Source organism: Chiloscyllium plagiosum, unplaced genomic scaffold, assembly GCF_037043375.1.
Source record: "Chiloscyllium plagiosum isolate Xiang-an unplaced genomic scaffold, Cpla_swu_hap1 HiC_scaffold_14, whole genome shotgun sequence".
Classification (NCBI taxonomy): domain Eukaryota; kingdom Metazoa; phylum Chordata; class Chondrichthyes; order Orectolobiformes; family Hemiscylliidae; genus Chiloscyllium; species Chiloscyllium plagiosum.
In genome coordinates, this window is record NW_028270152.1 from 29984308 (window position 1) to 30008848 (window position 24541).

General features: G+C 39.2%; 2 protein-coding genes across 2 annotated transcripts in view; one reads left to right on the plus strand and one right to left on the minus strand.

Annotated features, from left to right (window-relative positions):
* Nucleotides 1-24541, plus strand: part of syn2b (synapsin IIb) — a 412919-nt gene that overhangs the window by 265354 nt on the left and 123024 nt on the right. Inside the window, exons 4-5 of the mRNA XM_043707946.2 lie at nucleotides 3607-3763; nucleotides 5595-5684. Coding sequence (XP_043563881.2) covers nucleotides 3607-3763; nucleotides 5595-5684 — 247 coding nt within the window. The remainder of the gene's footprint in view (nucleotides 1-3606; nucleotides 3764-5594; nucleotides 5685-24541) is intronic.
* Nucleotides 7387-24541, minus strand: part of LOC122558957 (metalloproteinase inhibitor 3-like) — a 30384-nt gene continuing 13229 nt past the window's right edge. The window contains exons 2-5 of the mRNA XM_043707947.2: nucleotides 13685-13773; nucleotides 11270-11378; nucleotides 10479-10606; nucleotides 7387-9183 (exon numbers count right to left, since the gene is read on the minus strand). Of these exons, the coding sequence (XP_043563882.1) occupies nucleotides 8986-9183; nucleotides 10479-10606; nucleotides 11270-11378; nucleotides 13685-13773 (524 nt within the window). The 3' untranslated portion in view covers nucleotides 7387-8985. The remainder of the gene's footprint in view (nucleotides 9184-10478; nucleotides 10607-11269; nucleotides 11379-13684; nucleotides 13774-24541) is intronic.

Below are 24541 nucleotides of genomic sequence, written 5' to 3' on the forward strand. Positions count from 1 at the left end.
TCCTAACTGTAGGAACAAATCAATTGACTGCAAGAATTTTTAACTTCACTAAAATTATCTCATATGTTGGTGTTTGTGGCAGTAATTTCTTGATATAAACGACAGCAAAATTATTTTCTATTGAGCATTCTGAACAATATTCATTGAATGTATTATCATTTAACTTCAATATCTTAATATTCTTGTATTATTTTGTTACTAGAAGAAGCTAAAAGGGCTAAGATCCTATGCAGAAAGTGTCAAATAATTTGAAAGTGGCAGAAGTAAAACAAAAATAGTGACTAGGTAATGTTTTGAAATCCACTTCATGTGTTAACTAAAATACTTCTCCTGATGACCAAGCTGTGTGCATCTGAGCTGATTGAGTTGTGTGAATGGTGCTTTGCTAAAATAAGTAACATCATCTGAGGAGTATAAAACCTCCTCCAGCAATATTTACTCAAGGACACTTTTAACACCATGAGAGATGAATGGCATGAATTAGAACTGACAAGGTGAGACAGTACTAAGTCATCATTGTGCAGATCATATTTCAATCCCTGGTTACAGTCTACATGATTGAGTGTCTGTATCTATGCTTTATTTATCTCACTTGTTCCTCCCATGTATGGGAACAGAACTTCCCCATGGGACTTTACAGCCATGATGTCCAGGGACACATCTGTTAAATATGGTGCAGTCTTAGCATATTGAGCCTCTATTTGTCCATTTGCCATTCTCAGTTTTGACACTACTAGAACAGTACCATTGCAAGATTCCTTAAATATTGCAGCTGAAGAAGACTGATGGTTGTTATCATGCCAGTCTGCCTCAGATTGATCAGGAAATCCAGAAGTCAATGCAAATGCAAGACCAGTCCTTGCCAATCCTTACACAACATGTGTAGAAAGTTGAATGACAGCTCAGTTGGGAGCACTCTAACTCCTGTGTTCAAATGTTGTAGATTTACCACTCGTTCCTTTTGTGTGACATAATGGTTCTGAAAGTGTCAATGTTGAAGCTGCTTTGGCTGGACCCAATCTGATGTGTAATAAAATCAGTTGGTGCAGGCCAGTGAGTTCTACACTCACCTTCACAGGGAGCAAATATATTCTGTACATCTCCTGAGAGTCCTCAGTAATTTGGCTAGACTAGTAATATAAACTACACTTATTGCTATCATGCAATAAACCAGCCTGTTAAATAAGACAAATAACTCTTCTGTTTAGACCCACCAGTGCTCCACCTTCTGCCACTGATCATTTGACTGGCCTCAGACGAAGGAGTATTGATAGCAGCAAATTATCACCCCAAGCCAAACACTGGCAGTGGCAAATACCACAGTCTCCCAGGGCCTAAAATCAATACTGATTGATCTCTTGCAATAATGAGGGAGGGCTACACAATCACAGATGCTGTTTTCTGAAAGAAATATTAATCTAAGATTTCCTTTTTTCTCTCAAGTGAATGAAAAGAAGAGCATGGGAATTATCCATGCAGTCCTGGCTAATATTTATCCCAAAATCAACAGCACAAAACATATTAAAACTGAAAGAAATGTGGATGCTGTAAGTCAAAAACAAGAACAGAAATTTCAGGAAAAGCTTACCAGGTCTGGCAGCATCTGTGGAAAGGAATCAGTTAACGTTTCAGGTCCAGTGACCCTTCTGAGGAAAGACTGTGGGTGCTGTAAATCAGGAACAAAAGCAGAAATTGTTGAAAAAGCTCAGCAGGTCTGGAGGCATCTGTGGAGAGAAATCAGAGTTAACATTCCTCAGAAGGGTCACTGGCCCCAAAATATTAACTCTAATTCTCTCCACAGACGCTGTCAGACCTATTGAGCTTTATGAACAATTTCTGTTTTCATTTCTCGAAAACATATTGTCTTGATGTTTTCACATTTCTGTCTGTGGGAGGTTGCTGTGTGCAGGTTGCATGTCCTACATTACAGCAGTGACTATATTTTAAAAGGACTTCATTAGCTGTAAATACTTTCAGACATACTGAGGTCATGACAGGCACAGGGTAGAGGCAAGCCTTTTTGTCTTGGATGTGTACAAATTATCACAATTCTTCTGCCTGAAATGATAAACCTCCCTTCATTTGTGCTTTCTTTTTTGAACTTGTGGATGCTGCACTTGTCATGCTCACAATAGAGCACTTTTGAATTCTGGTAATTTTATCATGGTGAAAATGTTGCTGAGCTTTCCCATCACCCTGTATTGTTTCTCATTTCACATCTGTCAGGTTGAGCGATGCAAGAATATTCCTGTGTGATCAACCATACAGTTAATCAGTATTTTTCAGCTTCAACGGCTTATTTTCAATGTATTAACATTTCCAATTAATTTTTCCAGCTTCACCATTAATCAAATTAAACATTCTCTCAAAAAAGGTCTAGCAATATCAACATGCATCATGTTTAATTTGACTTGACACAACTTATATTTTAGAATACTCTATGACTGCACTCTATAGATTGAATATGGGTTTGATCTTCCTGTTTACTGCTTATAATTTATTTTATTTTAATTTATTTTGATTATTGGGAATACTTCAGCAATATTGAGTAAAAGCTTACTTTTGTTGCCATAAGAAAATGGAGGACTAGCGAACACCCTCAATCTAGCACAAGAGAAGTTATCTTTCCTCGATTGCCAAATCACTCAAATAGGTTATAGTGGATTAGATTGTTTTTTGACACCATGAAAGATCTTCAGTGATCCATATATATTGATTCCACATCGCAGATGACAGGAACCCATCATGGAACAGAGTCTGTCTTTCTAAGGCTAACAAAACGATCACAGGAACAGACAGTACTAATAAAACAGAGCAGCAAAAATATAGACAGGCTTCTGAAAAAGAGCTTATGCTCAAAACATCAACTCTCCTGCTCCTTGGATGCTGCCTGACCTGCTGTGCTTTTCCAGCACCACACTTTTTGACTCTGATCTCCAGCATCTGCAGTCCTCACCTTTTTCTCACAGGAACAGTAACAGCTGCTCATTTAAGGTGGCATGGTGGCTCAATGGTTAGCACTGCTGCCTTACAGTGCCAGGAACCCAGGTTTGATTCCAGCCTCAGTTGACTGTCTGTGTGGAGTTTGCACATTCTCCCTGTGGCTGCATGAGCTTCCTCCAGGTGCTCCTGTTTTCTCCCACAGATTAGGTGAATTGGCCAAGCTAAATTGTCCATAGTGTTCAGGGGTGTGTAGGTTAGGTGCAATAGTCAGGGGAAATGTAGAATAGTGGGGGAATGGGTCTGGGTGGGATACTCTTCCGAGGGTCAGTGTGGACTTGTTGGGCCATATGGCCTGTTTCCACACTGTAGGTATTCTATTTAGTGTTCATATATTGCTGTAATAAGTGGAAAACCCAAATGGACAAGAACAGGAGGGAAAAGGTTGAGTGAAAACTTTTGATGCATGTCTAATAAAACTTTTCATAGAATTTTCAGTTATTGATGAGACAAACCATCTGATTTCTGCTCATTGTTAACAAACAACTTGGTTGAAACCAAAATCAAACTGAGATGAGGCAGGGGCCACAGACAACTTAAAAAGACAATACACTGTTTATTGTCAAACAGCTTTAACATAGATTTATTTTACGGTTTTATCAACAGATCATTCAAACCTGACTTTATCATTGTGAGGCAACATCCCTACAGCATGGCAGAAAATGAAGATTTCCGGAATATTATTATAGGATTTCAGTATGGTGGCCTTCCAAGTGTGAACTCATTAGAATCCATCTACAACTTCTGTGACAAGCCATGGGTGGTAAGTTCAAATAATAGGTGAAATAATTAATTTCATTCTTAAAAAACATTTAAATGAATTCAATGTTAAATATCAAAATTTCAAGGAACACATAACTTGGATTTTCATCAGAGACTTGGGGACTGTGAGTTGAGCCAATTCCTGAAGTAGCAATCTTGAGATCTGAATGAGCATACACACATGTGAAACTTACTCCTCAGGGAGTCAGAGTCCAGCTGAAATTGGAGCCAGTGTCTCCTGAATGAGGTGTGAACTAGGAACAAAGGTAAATGGATGTTGAGGTCAGTAGACTTGTCACATTGGCTCAGTTCTGTTCATGGCTATAGGGTACCTAGTTGTCACCACTAGCCAAACTGCAATAAATATCAAGGACCTGTGAAGGGTAAGTCCTCAACATTAGTGCCATCAGAACTTTATACTTCTATAAGTCTCTTGAGTGTTTTTCCCCCATTTTTAACATTATACATTTGTGCATATAATTACATTTAAAACCGCCCCATCTCCCCCACCCCTCCTGCCCCTCACCCATCCCTTGCTTTACATATTCAGCAGTCTCACTCATGAAGGAGGTGAGAGTGGAAATTGCAGGAACATGGACCATAATATTTCAATCTTCCCTACACTCAGGAAAGTGTCAAAGGACTTGAAAACTGCAGATGTGAAATATTTATTCAAGAAAGGTGATAAGGATAAGTCTACCAGTTACAGACCAGTCAGTCTAACATCTATGGTGGAAAAGCTTCTAGAAACAATTGTTTGGGATAGAATTAAACATCTGTGGCAGGGAAGCTTCTAGAAACAATTATTTGGGATAGAATTAGTAGCCAAACTAAAAAAAAGTAGGTTGATCAGGGAGAGCCAGCAAGAACTTCTAAAGTGGAAATCACATTTAGATAAGTTTTTATAATGGTAACCAAAAAGGTTGATGAAGGAAATATTGATGATGTGAGGCACATGACTTTCAAAAGGCATTTGATCCAATGTCTCATAAGACTTTTCAAACTCTCCTCTTTACCTATGCACCATGCCTTGTTGTACCCCACTCATTATATTCTGCCACTCTCACTCTCAGAAGGAAGTACATGCCACTGCTGGGATCTCCTAGAATTCTTGATGCCATCTTTAAAGCCCAGCCATGAACCCAGATAAGCATCGTCAATCTCAAACTTACTTTTTTATTCACACTACATTCACACTCTATTTACACTGCATAGTTTAGTGAAATGCCCCAGATGCCTGAAAGAAGGAAATTGGCACCCCTCTTTGCCAACAGAGACCAGATATCCTGTTTGTTGGGCTAGTGTAGCAGAGAATTCTTGTCTTCCCTTAAGGCTGACTGAGGAGATGATGCTACCAGACGATGCCAGCCTAGCCCGATGTTGCCACCTGGCTCAGTCCTGTTTAGGTGATCTGGAGAATTGCCCAGCAATTCCACAAGGTCAATAATCTTCTGCAGTCTGCCAGGCTAAGTGCCATCATCTTCCATCTGTTACTTCACGAGATAAGATGAATAGCAAAGGCCTTTTCTCTAGGGTAAGGGAGGCCATAATTTTAAGGTGAAAGGAGAAAGATTTAAGAGGAACCTAAAGGGCAACCTTTTCACACAGAGGGTGTTTTTTATGTGAAATGAAGTGCCAGAGAAAGTGATAGATGCAGATACAGTTAACACATTTAAAAGGCATGTTGACAGGCATTGTCATAGCTGTTTATTCTCGAAAATGTTTTGCATCCTCTGAGATATTGATAGGAATGAAAGCGTGAAATGTCAGAGGCAAATCCATAGAAGTGTTATTGACATCACTGACAATGAGATGTCTTTATTCTGTTTCAGTTTGCTCAGTTAGTAAGCATCTACAAAAGCATGGGCCCAGAGAAATTTCCACTGATTGAACAGGTCTTTTATCCAAATCATAAGGAAATGGTAAGTGTCATTCTAGTCTGTTCTACTTTGTTATGTGGGGAAGACAATGATAAGATTCTGAAACTAAAAATACACTGACTTCAGTATTCAGGTACAGCAAATGTAGAGGGTTTAAGAAACTGTATTTATAATAACGATAACCACAACGTGAAGGATTAATAAGGGTGGGGGGGTGGGGTCTCCTCAGACATTGTATACTACATTTGCTAAAGCTATTTCTTTTTGTTCTTTTATAATTGAAATGTAGGACTTCAAAATGTGGCCTTTAACAGACTTGTTATCTCATTAAAAATCCGATAAATCATTTCAAGACTCATTCAAAGCAATGAAAATTATTAGTTGCGCACACAATCAAATTTTTATATTTACACCATCTAAATGTTCCGTTATTATATGTTCATTAAGAATTATCTTCCTGATACTACAAGTAAATGAAATAATTCATTCTGTACTTCAGTATGCTATATTTATGGATACATGCAAAATCTATACTTCTAATTATTGGTATATTAGACTTCATTAATAATCACAAAATCACAAGCTGGAGTTACCTGTGTTGTGCTTTTATGACATGAAGTTGACATGCATGTCACAACACAAGCTGTCTGGTGTATGCTGTTTTCTCATATTGAAGGCAGAAGCCTGTCATGTGACTCATGAAGTAAAGCTGAGACTTGGACTAAAAGCAGCCAGAGGGAATTCTGCAAGTGAAAAATCATTATTGCTCATTCTGTGCTAAATTGTGCTGCTTGCTGAGCCACTAAATCTTGTAAAACCTGAGCACCAACACTTGCCATTATGTAAGAATTAACTGCTGACTATTCTGGGCAGGAAGTAAACTTAGTCAAAAAACAACATGGTAATGAAAACCTGGTAACCTGAACCAAAGCTGAAAATGTGTTGCTGGAAAAGTGCAGCAGGTCAGGCAGCATCCAGGGAACAGGAGAATCGACGTTTCGGGCATAAGCCCTTCTTCAGGACCTGAACCTGAACCAAAGCCAGGCCAGCTATAATATCAGAGTCTTATTAATGATTGAACATAGGAACAGAAGTAGGCCATTCAGCCTAATGAGCTTGCTCCACAATTCATAATCATGGCAAATCAAGCACATCAATCCTTTTATCCACACTAGCCCCATAACCCTCTACCCCATTGATAATCATTAGTTATCAACCTCTACCTTAAATATATTCAATGTCTGAGCTTCTAGAGCCCTTTGGGGTAAAGAATTCCAATATTCACTACCCTCTTAGTAAAAGAATTCTCATCTCAGTCCTAAATGACATCCCCCTTATTTCTGAATTGTGCCCCTGATTCTAGACTTCTCAACCATGGGATAATATCATACCTACATCTACCTTGTCTATCCCTTTAAGTATTCGGTAGATTTCAATGAGTCTACCTCTCATTCCTCAAAACTCTAGACTACTGAGTAAGTAGAACTGTTGCTTGATTGAGCCCTATTGAATGGGATGGGACTACTTGGATAAACAGTACTGGTTTACTCTGCACTCTGCACATAGCTAGTTAAATTCTAGAATTATCTATGGATAAATTCAGGAGCTGTAAGCCTCAGCGTATCAGCTTGTGCTTAAGTTTAATGAGCTTAAGGAAGTGGAGTGATTCTTACTAGGAAAGAGTATGCACTCCACATTTGGCAAACAGGAATTTTACTTAAATGAATTTCACATAGTTTTAAAACTAAAGTATAGCAACGAGTTTCCAACTTTTCTGATTTAAAGTTAATCAAAAATAAATTAAACATACACACTTAGATACTTCCAAAATAAAGCATGACTGAGGTCTCAGAAATACTACAGAAATCTCACATCACATTTATTAAAATGAATAAGAAAGCTTTTCGTTAGATATTTGACAAGATGGTATAATTCCTACAAAGCACAACAAACATCAAATGAGAATATTTTGTATCTTTATTTTAAAGCAGTTTATAAATGAGTACATTTCAAACTTATGTGGTTTGACTGAAAATGAAGGAGGAACTGCAAAGGAATTGGACTTAAATTTGAATATATTGTCAATTTCAGTTTTGTGCTTTTTTAACTGAATTTGAAGAAACTTTGAAATTAGTTAAATAATTAGATTGAATATTCTGATTAAAAAAAAATTTTCCCAGTTCCCTTTTGTACCTAGTAAGTTAAAGCAATCAAAAATTTTCAATGAGAAATTTATGGTATTTACAAGTATACAAGCTTGAAGGCTGATTCTTGGGGTCCCCACTAGTTATGATGTTCTATCCTTGTATTCATTCCCAGAATTTTTCAAGTGTACATAGTTTCTAATAACTATCTTTTTAAAAAGCGGTTAGAACCAGTATTTTGTGGGCCAAATAATTCGTGAACATCAGTTACTGGTCTTGCTACAGTAGGTGAATGATAAAACACTGAATTTCTTTTTTACACAACATATATCTGAGATAACTTAAGATCTAGCATGCATACATTGTGCTCAAGTATATGACATTTGGCTGTAGCCCCACTTTATCCTTTGTAGCGCCAGCGCAGATTATATTTTACCACAGGCAATGGGGCAAAGAATGCTAATAAGATCATCTGATAATTCATTTTATTTGGTACTAAACTTCTGAAAACAAACAATTTCCTTTTAATAGGACTCTGTCCCTCAAAAGGATTTTTTTTAAAAAATTGAATATTTCACGGGACAAAGGAAGAAACAGCCTTTTTTGATTGTTACCACTCATCATGTTCATTTGTCCTGATGTATCACACATAATGGCAGCTGATGTGTCCTTTGTGCTGTCAACCACATTTTAATATATTCTTGTATGTAGCACAGCCTCAAAAAAAAACAAATTTTGATTGTAATCTCATCACCATCAGTGCAAAAATTAAATTGTTGCACATTAGATTTTTAACCTTGATTTTCAAAAGTCTTGAAAAAGATAATTAATCCAGCATCATTCCTAATTACCAAGACATTTTTTTTCTTTCTAGTTCCACTGAGAACAGTTTTGATGTAAAACTTCACCAGTCAAATACAGAGCTGATATACTTTTTACAAGAAGTGTGGTGGTGGTTATGTTTCAGTTTGCCTCATGTGACAAAACCTATCATTGCAGCAGAATCTAGTGAGGGGCCATAACTTTTTTCATTCATTAGGGTAAGAGCGAACGAAGAAAGTGCTATGCTTCACATAGCAAATAAGAATGCAGTAAGCCAATAAAATGTTTGTATAAACAGAAGAACCTAGGGATCTTTGATACTGCTGCACCACCTGCAGCCGATGGAGAAACACAACTTTTGTGGGGTGAAGGGAGATTCAGGGTTCGCTGTAATAGATATTCTCATTCGCACTGGCTGATCCTTCTCCGCACCAGTGACAGAAACCATCATCTCTCTTCATGCAGACATTGTACTTTGCCTGAGATCCAGCTGGGGTCTTCTCAGTTGCCAGGTCAGTCCAAATGCACTGGTTCTTTGCTGGAGAAGAGCATGGTAGGCTGTGGCAGCTGACAATCTGAAGAACAGAAATATAAAAATGCTGTTGTGAAAGTGTTTTACAAACAAACATCAATTCAGATTATTGATGACTTACACATATAATACTTGTGGAGTAAGGTTGAGTTTATTCAAAGTTAAACTCTGGAGAGTCTGAAATTCTGTTCATTTTGGGTTTATGAATTACAGGACAACGTCGATTATCCAAATGAAACAGGCAGGGAGTACTTTATTTGGATAATGTTTTTACAGGACCTTGACATCTTGTTCAGATAATCCAAAATTTGGACAATTGATGTTTGGATAACCGAGGTTGTACTGTTGTTTGGTATCTCCAGTATATCAGCTAATAAAGAAATCAGGAACCAGTTGCTATTATACAGACCTAGGTGTCTAATGAATTAAACTGATTTATACAAACAATTTCAATCGAAAGGTTAAAAATCGATTATAATTGTGCTGACAGTAGTACAAAGGCTATTACATTGCACCAGAATTGTACTAGTGCAAGGAATACAAGAGTTGTGAGGCTATGATGGAGTTGTATAGAACATTAGTTAGGCCACAGCTGGAGGATTGTTTGTAGTTCTGGTCATCACACAATGGAAAGGATGTGATTACTCGGAACAGGATATTGAGAAGATTCATCAGGGCGTTGCCTGGGCTGGAGCCTTTATGTTGTGAAACAAGACTTCATAGACTAGCCTTGTTTTCCTTGGAGCAGAGAAGGCTGAGGGCACTAGATTTAGGTCTACAAGACTCTGGGAGGCAGAGATGGGGTCAGTAGGAAAAAACCTTTCACCAGAGTAAAGGGGCCAAATACTCAGGGGCAGAGATTCAAGAGGCAAGAGGCTTGGGAGGTATTTAAGAAGGATATTTTTTCCACCAAGAGAATGGGTATCTGGAGCTCACTGTCTGAAAGTTAGAGACAGGACCCATTACAGTGTTTAACAAATATTGTAGATGATCCAGTGAAACACCAGAGTATACAAGGCTATAATGCCGGGAACAACAATTGGCATTTGCCATGGAGGGGACAAATCAGCCAGGGTTTCTATCCCTGATTGCTATTGGTAATCCTGGGTGAAAGCACACTTTTCAAGTGAGGACAGAATTATTTGCCTTGTAATGGCCTCTGTAATACTTGTCATCCTTCACTGTTTCTGCTCACATTAAGGAGCGCTGCACTGTACTGAAATGTCATTAGTTCCCAGAACAGTTCCACTGTAGCAATTCACTGCCATATAGAAAGAGGTGTTGGGGGGAAAATAAAGAAACAAGAAGATGGAAAAATGTCTCAGAAATTTGACTTACTTGACAGGAGCAGCCTGTTTTGTATTTGTTCCACTTCAGGTTCCGTTTTTGCAATGAAGTTAAATCATCCCATGGGACAATCCAATTACAAATCCCAATATGAACTTTTCCCTGAGTATCAAGTTGGCCTAAAGCAAGAGAAAAAGTGTTCCTATTTAATACAGGAAGGGGCAAAAATTGCAATCAGCTCCTCTTGGAGCTACATTAGACATAGGTTTGAAATGTAAACTTGGGAATCCAAAGTTGTAGCACTTTCAAGACTAAAGTCCAGTTTTAAAGTAAATGCTAAATACTGCAGATGCTGGAAATCTGCAACAAACACAGAAAATGCTGGAGAAGCACTGCGGGTCTGGCAGTAGCTGTGGAGAGAGTGAAACCCAGAGTTAATGTTTCAAATCTGGTTGTTCAATTCTTCAGTTCTTTCCTCTCTCCTCCAGCCCATCCCCTGTCCAGTTAAATCATTCACTTTGGTGAAATCACGGGAGATCTGAATTAAAAGCAGAAAAACTGGAAAAACTCAGCAGGCCTTGCAGCATTTATGTAAAGTGAAACAGTGTTATTTTTTCCAGTCTAACATGACTTTTATTCTTCAGTTCCAAAGAAATTGTGCTTTTCTCTCTCTGAAGATGCTTCCAGACCTGCTGAGTTTCTCCAGACCTTCTTTATTTTAATTTCAAATCTCTAGCAAATACAGAACTCTGCTGTTATCACAGGAAATTTGGCTGTTTTAAATGTAATATAAACAACTGCATTCAAACTATGAAACTTGTCCCACTAAGTTCTTATCTTACCTGTTATGAGGTACTGAATACTGAGTTTGAGCTCTACACCACATGCAGCAGAGCTAGAAGCTGTGTAGACATATTCCACCATTTTCTTCTTTTCAAATCCTTCATAAATCTGGTAAAGGTTTCAACATTAATTCTTTTAGAACAAAGCTGCATTATCATAATCAAAAATTTCACTTGAACACTGAACTTGTGAAATTACACCAAATCTTCATGAGAAAAGCTAGTTTTCTAATTAATAACTGCAGTTTCCTACATGAATAATTGTTGCAAAACTCATGTTCATTGTGGAGTTGTTTACATTGTTCGGGTTCCTGAGAGGAATTGTATGGATATAACAGTCAGTCCATGCATTAGAGCGATCTTTGCAGTAAATTACTCAAATATAATTATGTTTAATATTATTCAATATCAATGTCTAAGACTTAGTTAATTAATTAAATATATTGCTGTGATATTATGACAAATATGTTTTTATTAAACATTCGTTCGTAGGATGTAAGCATTGCTGGCAGAATTTATTGCCCATCCCTAATTAAGAGTCAACAACTTTGCCACGAGTCTGGAGTCACATGTAGGTCAGATTTCCTTCCCTAAAGCAATGGTGAACCAGATGGGTTTTTATGACAATCAACAGTTGTTCCACAACTACCATTAGGCCAGCTCTTTATTTCAGATTTTATTAAATTTAAATTTCACCATCTGCTATTAAGGAAATTGAATCCAGTCCCCAAATCATTGGCTGTGGTTTCAGATTGCTTACTTAGTGGCATTACCACTACAGCACTTGTAGGTTGGTAAGCTCAGTTGCCTGAATGGCTGGTTTGTGATGTTAATAGCATGGGCTTAATTCACACACTAGCTGAGATGATCATAAGAGGGGCTCTTCTTCTCAACCTCTCTCCTTGCCTGAGGGATGGTGACACTCATGTTAAACCACAAGCCCGTCGTCTTTCTCTATATTGAAGGAGCAGCCCAATGGTCCATTAGGACTATGGTGACTTTATACAACAGGAAAATAAACCTTCAGTAAACTTTTTTACATAGTGATAATGCAGAAATTTATTGTGGAAATGGAAAGATCAAAGAACATCAAAAGAACTACTTCTAATGAGTTGTGGTAATTTTGGCAAATTATAAAGTCATAGAGATGTACAGCATGGAAACAGACCCTTCGGTCCAACCCGTCCATGCTGACCAGATATCCCAACCCAATCTAGTCCCACCTGCCAGCACCCAGCCCATATCCCTCCAAACCCTTCCTATTCATATACCCATCCAAATGCCTCTTAAATGTTGCAATTGTTCCAGCCTCCACCACTTCCTCTGGCAGCTCATTCCATACCCGTACCACCCTCTGCATGAAAAGGTTTCCCCTTATGTCTCTTTTATCTCTTTCCCCTCTCACCTTAAACCTATGCCCTCTCGTTCTGGACTCCCTGACCCCAGGGAAAAGCCTTTGCCTTCACACTATCCATGCCCCTCATTTTGTAAAGCTGCATAATGTCACCCCTCAGCCTCTGACGCTCCAGGGAAAACAGCCCCAGCCTGTTCAGCCTCTCCTTATAGCTCAAATCTTCCAACCCTGGCAACATCTTTATAAATCTTTTCTGAACTCTTTCAAGTTTCACAACATCTTTCCGATAGGAAGGAGACCAGAATTGCATGCAATTTTCCAACAGTGGCCTAGCCAATGTCCTCTACAGCTGCAACATGACCTCCCAACTCCAGTTCTCAATATTCTAACCAATAAAGGAAAGCATACCAAACGCCACCTTCACTATCCTATCTACCTGTGACTCCACTTTCAAGGAGCTATGAACCTGCACTCCAAGGTCTCTTTGCTGTCCACTACACCTCCAATTTTGATGTCATCTACAAACTTACTAACTTGTACCTCTTATGCTCGCATCCAAATCATTTATGTAAATGACAAAAAGTAGTGGACCCAGCACCGATCCTTGTGGCACACCACTGGTCACAGGTCTCCAGTCTGAAAAACAACCCTCCACCACCACCCTCTGTCTTCCATCTTTGAGCCCGTTCTGTATCCAAATGGATAGTTCTCCCTGAACCAGCACAGATGTTGGAAATTATAATTGAATTATAAATATGGAAATTATATTTTGAAGGCAAGGTATAAAGGGTATTGTAGCCAATGTAAACATCTAAGATAAAAAAGAACAACAATGATTCCTGAAAGTCCAAATAAAAAAAAACACACAGGTAATGCTATAAATTCACAGCTGGGTCAACTATCATTTCATCGAAACAATGAGAGTTACAATTTGGATGGGATTCTTTGTCAGAACATTAACCTGTCTTTGTCTATAAGCCACTGGCATTTTCAAAGTTTTCCATTTTCAGTTTATATCCAAAGGCCCATTCTGTTAGCCAGAGTCTTTAACCTTTACTTACCTTTTCTTGCTTTACTGCATATTGGATCGTATAAGGTTCCATGTTGTTAGAAGAAACCAAACTTTTACTAGTGACCGATACTCGTATCACTATTAAAAACAAAATAAGAGAGAATATTATCCTAACATAACATGTGAATAAACAGGCAGGATATTTAAGATGATTTGTAACAGAGTTGTAATACAGTGTAACAAGAAAAGTTTCCAATGATGCAGCTTTTGTTGCTAGTTTTAATTTTATTCGTAGGAAAAGTTTTCAGTTTATTCTCGCATAATTCAAAGGTCCAACTGCTAATGGTGAGGATTTTCCTTATGAGAAAGAATATGTCATATTAATCTGTCATGCCAATGGTATCCCGGAACAGTTGAAAATAATTCTGCACTTTTAACTCTGTTTAGTTCCTCTGTGTTCAGCCGCAGTTGCTTCCATCCACTAAATCTATAATCAACAAAGCTCATCAAAAATTAAACAGTAACTTCTATAGTTGGGAGTACCAATGAATATTCATTAGGTGTAGAAAAATGTAACATTTTTATGTTTTTGGAGAGTAGCAGATCGAATCAATGCAAAAGCACAATGGTTTTGATTTTCATTATGAAGTTGGAGATGCAGAACTGGGAGAAATTCCAGGTCTACAAATCTGACAATTAACAATGGCTGCCTGCACTCCGGAGTTTTCATCTGGGTTCTGACGAAGAGTCATATTGGGCTTGAAATGTTAAGTCCGCTTCTTTCTGTAGAAATGTTGCCAGACCTGTTGAGTTTCTCTAAGAATGTTTTGGGGCAAGAAAAATCGTTCGACAACATGGATCCTTTGAAAAATGCCAAAGCTAACCATCTTTCTGTCAACTGCTTAATGCCCAGATAAGGTGTATGCTGCACCCATTAGTCCAACATAATCATAGTCAGGGATTTACAACCACAGCAGATCCTTGATGCAGAAAGCCTCCCACCTGTATTTGGCCAGAGTTAAGTGCACTCACCTGAAAGGCCTGTTGGAAACAGAATCAGCCATGCGAAAAGATGTCCAAGGTGCCTGCCAGATGTTTACTGTGATTGTTTTTTCAGGATTTGGCAGTTGCCATTTTGAATTTCAAGGTGTAGCTCATGTATAACAAATGAAAATGCAACATCTTGTCATATAGAATGTATCTAGTCCTCAGTGCAAGGCTGCTTAATTCAGATTGTATAATAGTGGTTCACCATCACCTTCTCAAATGCAATTAGGGATGAGCAATAAATACTGGTGTAGCTAGGACTGCCACATCCTATGAAAGAAACAAAATCTAGCAATTTTGGAATTTTTAGTTCTATCTTTTCATGTTGTCCTATTTATATTGAATAATCCGGTTATCTGAATCAAGCATTTTTTCAAGTCAAGAAACGAATAGTCGGACATGAGCTCCAATTTAAACACCTGTTTTAATATCCTGAGAATCCATATTAATTATAGACCAAAACTATACATGAGGTAAGAGTAATAGCTGAAGATATTTTCAGGAATGGACCTAATACGAATTCATCCAACAAGCTGTGGTTGCCAGACATGCACTCCCTTTTCTCTCACCAGCTTTGGAAAGCTAAAAGTCACCCAGTCTCTGCATGAAGCCAGCCAGCTGCTTAGTCCTGCATTTTGGAAGAGGCAGCAGAAACTGGCATTTGGGGGATGGGGGGGACGGGGGGTGGGGTTGGCGGTGATAGTGTCAGTTGTGGAATCAATCCTCATTAGATCAGAGAAAATGTTCATCCTTCCACTCAGCTGGGTAACTATCCCATCAGGATTTTGATATGATGAATTCTCCCAGTATTAGACATTGCATCAAGATACTGCAGTAAGTGTTCCTGACAGGCACAGCTTGGGTGTATTAGGAATCCAGCTGCATCTGGTGTATCATACATTTTACTATAATTAATATTCTGCTGCTGTTACTTAGTGCTTAACCCTTGTTCTGTGCTGTCAATAGAATACTCCTGATGATAGTTAATGTATAATGGGAGAGAACTGAAAGCCAATCCTACAATTACATGATATTAGCATCTTTACAGCAGAATATTTAAGATGAAAACAAATACACTTTATGTTTAATCTTGTTGGTAAAATTGCTTTGTGGACAGACTGAATTTTTTTAAAAATCAGACTAACATTCACATTCTCTGCTGGAAAAAGTCTATTTCTTATTTGTAATTTCTTTGCTTGATGAAAGAAAATGTTACTTTTCAGCCTTCTTCTGTATGCAGATTAACTCATTGTACAATTCAGTCACAGGTACAATGCAGCCAGATGCAAAGAGGAATACTATTTCATAGTTCACCCCATTGCTACCTAATGTCTGTTTCTCTCAGTATTTTAATCTGTCCTGCTGCATAATAACAGCCTGTTTTACTAAGTGTAAACTATTGATTTACAAAATGAAAATAGAATTACAAATTGAGGCGGCATGTAAATTTTACCTAAAATGTTTAAATTAAACCAATTTTATTGTTTTGAATTCCAGATCAGCAATTTAATTTGCATATCTGCAAACTCACAAATGCAAAACAGTCTAATCTTTAATTAGTCATGTTTAAAATTCCTAGGAACCAGTGCTATAGAAATCATAAGGAGGCTGACAGGAGAATAACAGAGATCAGACTGAGACACAACATAAAAGGGTAATATCCCAATGTAGCCTACATACCTGATACAAACAAATATACACAATAATGTGATTTGTAATGGAGGAAGAATCTTTACTTAATCAAAGATCTATTTGGTTTTGTCTATTAGATGGCAACTGAATGGCCTTGAAATTCAACAATAGTATTTACACTTTTACCTTTCAAACCTTTCCTTGACAAAAATATATTCTCCATCCTCCTTTCCTTGCAAACTTAGTCCTTTTCTCTCCATAATCCTGGAACATCTTGTTTCCTTCTTACTTTCATGTCTGAATCTCCCATTATTCTATTTGAAGGTCTTCAGTTAGGTTTTCATCCTCCTAACAATATCGAAATGACAATAACCAAAAACACACATAATACTATCTGTAACTGTGATCATTGTATGTAGTCCTTCCTCTGTCTCTTTTACTCCTTTGCTTTCTTTAACACAATAGATGATATGATTTTGTCCTTGCCAGTTCCATAGAATTGATCTTGTTTGGCCCCATTTATCCCTCACAATCAAAATTAAAAAATCTCCAAGAATGTTCCCAGACTCTAGCTTAGCTCCACACTATCATCCCAGTTTCCTGTATTGTTCAGTCCCCATTTTGAGCTACACACTGAACCTCGATGACATTATTTGAAACCATGCTATCAAATTCCTGATATAATCCAATAACATCCAGGTCTGTCTTTCACCCTCTCTCTCAATTTCCCTCCAACCCTTCACTGCTACTGTACTGTAAGGCTACTTGTGAATATTCAGTTTTGACTGAGCTACAGCCTTGTCCAATTAAGCTTGTCTTCAGGCCCCACCACAAATGCCATGCCTCACCACTAAGGCCATCACTTCCATATTTGCAGTTTTGGCATTCTGTCCTATGGAGCTGAGTTTCCTATTTTACATCCATTCCATCACAAAAACATAACACATGAGCTCAGTTTATCGGCTGCTGAATCTCAATTCATATCATTACCACTACAATTATTCCAATTGGATTCTGGCTGGTCCCACATCAATCATTACATATAAACTTCATTGTGACCAAACTCAGCAAGCTGCCTCTGATTATCCTGCACCAAGCTATGCCATTACTGACCTAAAAAAGATCACCTATACAGTGTATTCAAAAAGACGGGTACCCAATGAACACAGTCCGCAGATTTCTCAGCAACAAGCCCAAACAAGGAGACAAAACGCGTCCAGAAACTCTAGCCACTCTCCTCTACATCAAAGACATCTTGGGAATGACTGCCAGACTACTCAGACCCCTTGGCATTCATGGTAACCCACAAACCCACCAACACACTAAAACAGCAGCTATTGAACTTGAAAGACCCCATACAGACAACAAGCAAAACTAATATTATTTACAAAATACCGTGTAAGGACTGTAACAAACACTACATTGGACAAACAGGCAGAAAACTAGCCACCAAGATACATGAACACCAACTAGCCACAAAAAGACATGACCCTCTCTCACTAGTATCCTCACATACGGATGAGGAAGGACACCACTTCGACTGGGACAATACATCCATCCTAGGACAAGCCAAACAAAGACACGCACGAGAATTCCTAGAAGCATGGCATTCCAACCAAACTCTATCAACAAACACATCGAGTTCGACCCCCATCTATCACTCCCTGAGAAAAGGAACGGGAAGTGACTTCACCACAGGAAATGACATCACAAACCCAAAGAATCCCAAACGTATAAATAGAAAGCAGGAATTATCAACAGTGTTTTGCCCGGAGGCCCACTGAAGATGTTACCTAGTAGGGTGATGAAACGTCTAGAAATGAAACTTCCAGCTCAGCAAGCAAACCTACATCCAGAACTTCAACTTGAGCTACAAATCTTCTCAAAACATGCTATGACCTACACTGTCTTTCAATTCACCAATACCTTACATTTAAAATCCTCATGCTTATGATTAAATTGTTTCATGCTACAGTCATTGGAACCAGGCAGATCTCGTTGACTAGGTAATCCTTGATTAGGGTTGTTAACCTAGTCCAAAAAGTCTACCCTGGTTGACCAAGATAAACAGTGCATTCAGAATCATCTCAGTTCAGAGGACTATCTCCAAGCTGGCTGGCTGGCTTGCAAGTAAAGGGTGACAGGATACTGACTTTTGTGCAGTTACTTCACATGGACTCACCCCTTCTGAATTCTGTAACGTTCTCATTCATCACAAACCCGACATTCCTAAAATTCTAATCTCATGTCTCTTCTCCCAAACTTTTTCCTTTTCTCCAAAATCCTGGAACATCTTGTTTTCTTCTAACATAATGTCTGAATCTCCCACTATTGAAATGACAATAAACAAAGTCACAAACATTGGTCTGTAACAGTGATCATGGTGCATAGTCCTTCCTGTTTCTTCATAGCAACCATATCTGCAGCCACCTTGTCCACTCTTTGGAATTCCTCCAATTGACCTTTCCACCATTTTCTCATACTTTTTTCTTAAATTCCACTCTTCATATTATCAGTTTTCCTTATTTTCCTTTCAAACTATAATGAAATGAGAGCAGATTTTGTCTTGTTTGAGACTGACAGCAAATTTGGGAGATAATTATATGCTGTGTTAAATTTGGAAAGTCAGAATTGCTGTCAGTGGTTCCACCCTTCTCCATACTGAATTCTTTCCCCACCTCCCCATTGAAGTCAATGGTAATCAGGGAACACTGTCCATTGGTGATTTATACCTAACATAAATGAAGGTGACTTTAGCTTTTAGAGGCCAATTATCTCAGCTACAGGATATCTCTGCAGGGGTTCTTCAGATTTAATATCTTCTAATCAACCTGTTCAGAGACATTATTGCTCACTTCTGGAGTAGGTGGGGCTTGAAACTGGGCCTCTTGGATCAGAGGTAGGGTTACTACCTCTGCACCACAAAACCCAGTTTCTCAAGGTAGCACATGAGGCCTTATCATCTTCATCAATAACCATCCCTCTAAATGAGGTCAGAAAAGTAAAGTTTACTGATATGTTCTAGTAACAACTCCTTAGATATTGGAATGATCTGCGTCTGTACAGAGCAAGACCTGGACAACATTCAACCTATCACCTTCATCTCCTCCCCCACTCACCTATTGTACTCTATGCTACTTTCTCCCCACCCCCACCCTCCTCTAGCTTATCTCTCCACGCTTCAGGCTCTCTGCCTTTATTCCTAATGAAGGGCTTTTGCCCGAAACGTCGATTTTGCTGCTCATCGGATGCTGCCTGAATTGCTGTGCTCTTCCAGCACAACTGATCCAGAATCTGGACAACATTCAGCCTTGTGCTGATAAGTGGAAGTGACAATTGAGTCATATTAAGCCTGAAAATTCTTACAACATGAGAAAAAAAATCTAATCACCCACCCTATTGACATTCAATGGTATTTACCATTACTGAATCAAGCACTATTAATTTCTCTGGAGTGCTGCTTTCCAATGACCAAAAACATAACTGGGCCTGCCAGTGGGTGCAGATACCAATTGTAAGCTGCAAATACTGCAGCATGTAACTCATCTTCTGATTCTCCTAGGCCTGTTTTTACAAGATCCAAGTGAAACAGGTCATTTGCCCTCTTGCACAAACGAGTACTCAAAAAACCTGAGAATATCCAAAACAAAGCCATTTAATCAGCACCCAATCCATCAGCTTAATCAATCACCTCCTCTCCCTCTGATACACAATGGTAGCAATGTATGCTATTTACAAAATGTACTGGAGTGATTCCAAAAGCTCCTCTAACAAGGGTCTTCCAAACCAGCACTCTATCATCCAGGGAGAACAAAACAGAAGAATTCTTTCTTCACATTTAGGGGCTAAGGGTTAGCACTATTGCCCATTTCTGAATGCCCTGGACAAGGTGGTGGTGGTGGTGCACTGCCTTCTTGAACTGTTGTAGCCAATTTGGTGTAGGCACACCAACAATGCTATTAGGGAGTGATTTGCAGGATTTGACCCAACATTAAAGAAATGGTGAAGGATTTCGAAGTCAGAATGGTAAATAGCTTGGAGGGCAACTTGCAGGTTGTGATATTGCCATTATCTGCTGCCCTTGTTCATCTTAGTAGTAATTACTGTGGATTTAGAAAGTGCTGTCTAAGAAACCTTAGTACACACTGTTGCACTGAGCATTGGTGGTGGAGAGAGTGAGTGTTTGTGGATATGATGCCAATCAAGTGGACTGCTTTGTCCTGGATGCTATCAAATGTTGTTGGAGCTGCCTTCATCCAGGCAAGTAGGAAGTATTCCATCATACTCCTGACTTGATCTATAGGAACAGTGCCACCTCATCATTCCTTTTCAAGTCACACATTTTCTGATTTGGAAAGGTAGTCCTATTTCTGCTAGATTGGTCCTACAGTAGGTGATAAAACAGCCAGCACAAAGGAAAAATCTACTGGACCTTGTGTTCCCCAATCTACATGTCACAAGTACATCTGTCTGTGATAATTTTTGGTAGTGCCCACCTGTCCTAAGTGGGATAGATTTCAACAGATCTAGCAACTCAAAACTGAGCATCTATGAGGCATTGTGGGACCATTGACAGCAGCAGAGTTGTATTTGCTGCAGTCTGTAACCTCTTTGTCTGATATATATCTCACTGTGTCTTTACTATCAATCCAGGGACTAACTCTGGTTCAATTGAGGAGGGTCAAAATGCATGCCAGCAGCAGAAGCAAGCATACCTAAAAATGAGATGTCATCCTGGTGAAGGTACAATGCATTACCATATACATGCCATAGAGTGGAAGCAGAATCCCAAACCCAAAGGATCAGATCAAAGTTTTGTGGTCCAACCACTTCTAGTCATGAATGCTGTCTGATCGTTAAATGACTAGCCAGACAAGGGATGGAATTACCAGCTCCCAGAGATGGCAAACCTAGAGGCATGAAGGCCATGGTGATCTGTTATGTCACCATTCTAATACCTAATGAAGTGCCCTCCAGCCTCTACAGATTTAAGATATGGACAGTAAAGTCTTTATCTAGTTAATTAAGGACCACGTAAGGTCCTCAAGCCATTGCTGCTGGGATTAATCCAGCTGCAGAGTGACCTATTGCCATGCAGCAATCCCAGTAGCTGCTATCCTGCAGGAACCTTGTCATTTCAGCTGCCCTGCGATTGACTGCATTCCTTGTTTGATGTTGTCATGAATACTGGCATCTTGGGAAACCCTTGACTTGGTACAAGATTCAAAATCGCCTCAAGGAAAGAAGGTCAATACACAAAGATCACTAGATCTTTATGTGCAGCGTTGTTAGAGGTCAACAATTAATGATTTGCTATTAACCACAACATCTAGGTCACAGAGTAATGCAGCTCGGAAACAGATCCTTCAGTCCAACCAGTCCATGCTGACCATAATCCCAAACTAAGCTCGTCCCACCTGTCTGCTCCTGGCCTATTTCGCTCCAAATCTTTCTTATTTGTGTATTTATCCATATGTCTTTTAAATATTGTAAGTGTACCCACATTCAACACTTCCTCAGGAAGTTCATTGCACACGCAAACCACTCTCCGTGTAAAAGATTTGTCCCTCATGTCTTTTTGAATCTCTCTCCTCTCCCCTTAAAAAAATGCCACTTCGTCTTAAAATCTCCCATCCTAGGGAAAATACAGCTACTATTAACTCTATCGATTCCTCCCATTATTTTATAAACTTCTATAAGGTTGCCCCTCAACCTCCTATGCTCCAGTGAGAAAAGTTCCAGCCTTTCTTTATAACGCAAACTTTCCATACCCAGCAACATTCTGATAAATCTCTTCTGAACCATCATAGTATTTGTAGTTAGGAAGGAAAGTCAAAAACTATTGATAATTTGTGTGGGCTAGTTCGAGTTGTTGAGATTACTGTCAGCTTTATAGTTAAAATCATTAAAGGGTCTCAAATGTAATGACTAATTTATTCAAACACTAAGAAAGTGTTCGCTAAAAGTGTTAGCTATTTTTCAATCAATTGTGCCATTTGAAACCAGTGGGTGGCCAATGGCCAGTAGATTTCCTACCTTTGAGGAATAAGATGGAATCTAGTAAATGGAAGGCAAGCAAGCGTTTGCATCACTTTATTTTGGGAAGGCCCATCACATTCTGCACCACTCAGCAACTTGACAGCCAAGTGGCAGGGATATCTTAACCTGCCCATCTACAGATGCAGGGATCTCAATTGAATGGGAGCACCACCAGGGAGGCAGTGGCTATAGCTGGTACAACACACACTAATGAAGCCTGGATTGCAGATCAGAGGTGAGTGATGACAGAAGGTGGTTCTCAGAATGAGAGAGGGGTTGGCAAGAGATCCCGCACCCACTGCAGGACCCATTAACAGCGGAACAAAAAAGGTGTTTGCTTGTTGTCCTCCTCAAATGGTGAGTCATTGCCTGGTTCTGGGTTAATATTATCAGAAGTAGAATTAGGCCCTTATATGAGCATTCATTGCCCACTTAATGACCTTGAGTGGCTGTGATGTTGAGAGGACTTCCTGCCACAGACTGAATTGGAATGGAGTCAGGAAGGTTGCAGATTGCTTATCCTCTGCCACTTTATCTGCCTCAGGGCAGAGCACAATCTCTGCAACATAGTTTCTGCTCTCTGTCTCTGGCATACTCTATTTTATCCAGTAATTAATCCATAAGTAATCAGTGCAATTTAAAAGATGGAACATTGGTGGAAATGATTTTTGTTGGTGATTATCTGCAGATGAACAGAGGATCATAGATGGCTTTGGGAAATCTAATAATTTTTTATAAAAACCCCATGAACTTCAGCCGTTCTAAATGAGGTACGAGTTGAGTATTTACAAATGTAAAGCATTTCAACAAATACTAAATAGATATTTTTCAAACTATCTTAAAAATATCAAGGACTAAAGCAACCGAGTATCTGCTGCTAGGACCTTGGACCAGATTCTCACTCCCTCATTGGGGAGCAGGGGTTGGGAAACTTCCTGCCCCTGCACCTGCTTCTGGAGAAACTCACTAAATGAGATGATCTGCAGTGGGTGAGAGTGCAATGCCGGATGGAATGAACACAGTTCGGACATGGCCACAGATTCAGCTAAATACCACGATAGGCTGATTAAAAACCCACCTGATTCTTTGTTGAAGTTCTTTTTAAATTGTTAGACCCTATAGACCTAATTACTTATGCTTGAAGCATCGATTCTCCTGCTCCTTGGATTAGATTAGATTAGATTACTTACAGTGTGGGAACAGGCCCTTCGACCCAACAAGTCCACACTGACCTGCTGAAGCGCAACCCACCCAGACCCATTCCCCTACATTTACCCCTTCACCTAACAATACGGGCAATTTAGCGTGGCCAATTCACCTAACCTGCACATTTTTTGGATTGTGGGAGGAAACTGGAGCTCCTGGAGGAAACCCACGCAGACATGGGGAGAATGTGCAAACTCCACACAGAGAGTCGCCTGAGACAGGAATTGAACCCGGGTCTCTAGCGCTGTGAGGCAGCAGTGCTAACCACTGTGCCACTGTGCCACCCTTAACCACTGTGGCACCATGCCACCCTTAACCATTGTGCCACCGTGCCACCCTTGCTGCCTGACCTGCTGTGTTTTTCCAGTGCCACACTTTTTGACTCTAATCCCTCATACACCCATATAACTCATGCTTCCTAACCATTCCCAAAGCCCCACCCATGATAACCAATACTTCCCAACTACTCTAATGTCCATCACATCCCCCATGCTAATTAAGTCATTATCCACCATTGACAGTCCTTAGCGTCATAGGGTTGCATAGTTTGAAAACAGACCCTTCAGTCCAATTTATCCATGCTGACCAGATATCCTAGATTAATCTTGTCATATTTGCCAGCATTTGGCTCCTATCCTTCTAAACCCTTCCTATTCATATACCCATTCCTTTTAAATGCATACACCAGTTCCTCTGGCAGCTCATTCTATACACACACCACCTTGTGTGAAAAAGTTGCCCCTTAGGTTCCTTTTTAAATCTTTCCCCTCTCAACTTAAACCTATGCCCACGAGTTTTGGACTCCACTATCCTGGAGAATATGTCCCGACTATTCACCCTATTCATTCCCCTCGTGATTTTATAAACTTCGATAAGGTCACCCCTCAAGTTGAGTTGAGATTAACAAAAATAAAGATTTAAATCTATTATAAGCTTCAGCACAATTTTAAAAATCCTCTGATATTCTTGAAAGCCTGTCAAA